The sequence below is a fragment of the Monoraphidium neglectum genome (assembly GCF_000611645.1).
Source record: "Monoraphidium neglectum strain SAG 48.87 unplaced genomic scaffold scaffold00964, whole genome shotgun sequence".
Lineage (NCBI taxonomy): Eukaryota > Viridiplantae > Chlorophyta > Chlorophyceae > Sphaeropleales > Selenastraceae > Monoraphidium > Monoraphidium neglectum.
Window position 1 is genome coordinate 2,158 of NW_014012664.1, and position 3,045 is coordinate 5,202.

General features: G+C 66.6%; 1 protein-coding gene across 1 annotated transcript in view; it reads left to right on the top strand.

The window, feature by feature from the left end:
• MNEG_6110 (hypothetical protein) overlaps positions 1 to 3,045 on the top strand; it is a gene marked incomplete at both ends in the record, with an annotated part of 5,815 nt that overhangs the window by 1,567 nt on the left and 1,203 nt on the right. Inside the window, 5 exons of the mRNA XM_014045414.1 lie at positions 159 to 523; positions 1,047 to 1,128; positions 1,603 to 1,660; positions 2,118 to 2,250; positions 2,479 to 2,937. Of these exons, the coding sequence (XP_013900868.1) occupies positions 159 to 523; positions 1,047 to 1,128; positions 1,603 to 1,660; positions 2,118 to 2,250; positions 2,479 to 2,937 (1,097 nt within the window). The remainder of the gene's footprint in view (positions 1 to 158; positions 524 to 1,046; positions 1,129 to 1,602; positions 1,661 to 2,117; positions 2,251 to 2,478; positions 2,938 to 3,045) is intronic.

A 3,045-nucleotide genomic window follows, 5' to 3' on the forward strand; every position in this document is an offset into this window, starting at 1 on the left:
GGGGAAGGCTGTGAGTTTGCATCGAGAGCTGTGGAATGCACGCTCTTGCCTGGCGGCGACCCGACGCTCGCCGGCGCTTCGGTCGAGCCGTTTTGGACTGTTGGGCTTGGCGCAAAGCCGCCGCCTCACTGGGCGCCCGCGCCGGCCCCGCCGCGCAGGCGCCGACCCCCTGGCCGCCAGCGCCGACGGCCGGCTGGCTTCCCAGGTGGTGGAAGCTTCCACCCCCCTGGTGGCTGAGACGCTCAAGGCCCTCCTGCAAAAGGCCGAGGCCAAAGCCCGCAAAGGCGGCGGCGGCGCCAAAGCGGCCGCCGTCGCGCCGCCTCCGCCGCCGGAACAGGCGGCGGCGGCGCCGGAGGAGGAGGCCGGCGGCGGCGGCGACGCCGCGGCGGCGTACGCGCGCGTGTTTGGGCGGCTGGCGGCGCAGGAGCAGGAGCGGAGGATCGATGGCTTTGCCAGGATGGCGGCCGGGGAGGTGGCGGGGCTGGACTTTCTGAAACAGGATGTCAAAGAGGCGGTGGCGCAGGTGGGCGTTTACAGGTGTTTGGGGTGTTGCTGAGGGAACGGTCAATCGGTGGATTCTCGGAGGAGTCGGACGAAATCGTCGACTGCTGAAACCTCAGCAAGTGGCGGCTGGGGTGCGTGCATGGTTGGAAGGCGCGCGTGTTGGGCGGGGAGGGGTTGTTGTTTAAGTGGTGGGGTGCGGCGGGGCTGCGTCCGGTGGCACCCAGCTCGGGGGGGTCTTCCATTCGGAGACGGTGGGACTGGGGGTGCCGTGATTCCGCGTGTGTGCAAAGGGCAAAAGGGGGCGGGTGGGGCGGTGACGCTCGGTCTGCGCCGGCGAACGCGTGGTGCGTAGGCGCGGTGCAGAAGGCGGCCTCGATCACACGGCGTATCGGGCACTGCCGCTTGCGGGGCCCGCGGTGAGGGGTGTGTCCTGCGCCGCCCTCGCCGCCGCTGCTGCTGCACTGCTGCTGCACAATGTATCCGCCCGACCTTATCCTGGGTTGCCTCACCAACCGGCCACCCCCCGTTGTGTGCGCCCCCAGGTCCGTCGCGCGCAGCAGCTTCTCGCCTGCTTCCGGGCGGTGGCGGCAATTCACAGGGACGAGCGCTTCCAAGAAGATGCAGGTGTGTGTGTGTGTGGGGGGGGGTGCGTGAGAGAGGGAGAGAGCGGTTGTGTGTGTGTGTGTGTGTGTGTGTGTGTGTGTGTGTGTGTGTGTGTGTGTGTGTGTGTGTGTGTAATACTGGCTTCTCACCGCCTCATCGCGCGCATCTCACTTCTTTTGATTTCAAGTTCTCACCCAAACGGGGGATTTTTTTGTTTGAGAACGTGCGGTTGTCAATGATGTTGATGATGATGATGATGCCTCCTTTTGGCGGCAACCTCCAGACTTGTCATCGGGACCGCCAGCCCGGGCTCTCCCGGCCGCTTTGTCGTCGAAGGGCGCCGCCCGGGCCCCCCTTCCCCCAGTCATGTACTCACACGTGTCACCCTTGACCTAGGCACCCCTGGGAGCACCTCCTACCCTCAACCAGACTTCTCCGTCCCCCTTTCCCCTCAAATCCCTGCTCAAGCACCTTCCCCCTCTCCCCACCCCCCAGCGGACCCCCGTGTGCAGCGGGCTATTGAAGAAATCAAGGAGACGGGCGCAATTGACAAGTGGGTGGTGTTGTGGAAAGCGCGCACTTGATCGATCAGAGACAGGCAGGGGCGCTTGCGGTGTGGCGACAGCTGCCCCGGCTGCCCGCTGGCGGCGCGCGGGCGTCCGCTGTGGGGGTTGGGTTGGGTTGTCCGGCGGACCTCTTGGTAGGTGCGGCACGGCGGCAGGGGGGGAGGGGGCGGCAGATCCCAAACAAGGGCGGCCGCGATGGCTGCAGGCTATACCTCTTCATCCCCTCGACTGGGGTGGCTGCTCCACGTGGCCCCTCCTCGTAGCTGTTATGTCCCCGGGCCCAGCAGCGAGTACGGGGCCCATTGGTGGCCAGCAAGCCGCGACGTCTGATGCGTGCGCATCCAAAACCCCCGTTCACCCTCAAGACCCCACAATCTGTCAAACCCTCTCAAATAACATTGACAACGAAGCTGGCTGTGGTGACTGTCTGATTCGATCCCGCAGGTATGCAACCGACGGCCAGGTGGCATCAGTCATGGGGAAGCTGCGGAAGCTGCAGGCCGTGCTGCGGGACAACGGCGCCGTGCGCGTCGGAATGGACGAGCTGCTGCCCCAGAAGGGCGGCCCCTCGCTGCAGGTACGTTTGACCTGTGCCAGCCGCCTTTGACCGCCCTTGACCGGGGGTAAATCCAGGCGCCGCTCTGAACTCTGCACAACCACCTTGTTCTCCCCTTCGCTCAAAGAACTCATCAACATCCACCCCCATACAAAGCGCACACTCGCAAAACAAAGCCCTCAACGGCGAAAATCTAAAGTATACAACCAACCTGCAACATATGAACCAAAACCAAACTATCCCCTCCAGGAGATGATGGCGGCCGACGCGGCGCGTATCTCAGAGCTGGAAGCCGCCCACGCCGCCGCGCGCGCCGCCGCCGCCGATGCGCTGCTGTCCCTGCCGCCCGGCACGACCGCCGCCCGCGCGCGCGCGCGCAGCGGCGGCGGCGGCCTGCTCGCGCGCGGCGGCGGGGCTGGGGCCGAGATACAGCCCGCTGCCGGCGGCGGCGGCGGGGCTGCGGAGCATGAGCAAGAGGATGAGGAGGAACAGGATGAATTTTCAAACGTGGAGCGGTACAGCGCTGCTGCAGGTGGCGTCTGGCGGCGGCGGGGCGGCGGCAAGCGGGCTGGAAAGGCGGCGAGCGGCGTCACGGTGGACGCGGCGGCGGGGGACAACTCGCTGGATGGCGCAGGCGGGGCGGAGGGGGAGGGGGAGCCGCTGTGGAAGCTTCAGATGAGGCAGGCTGCAAAAGATACGTTGCACAGGGTGAGCCTCGCTTGTTTGGTCTTTCGTGTGGAGGGGCCTTGTAGGGCGGCGCTTGCGTCAATGCTGGCACGGCGAGGGCTCAGCGGGGCTGGCGGCTGGCCGCCGCGT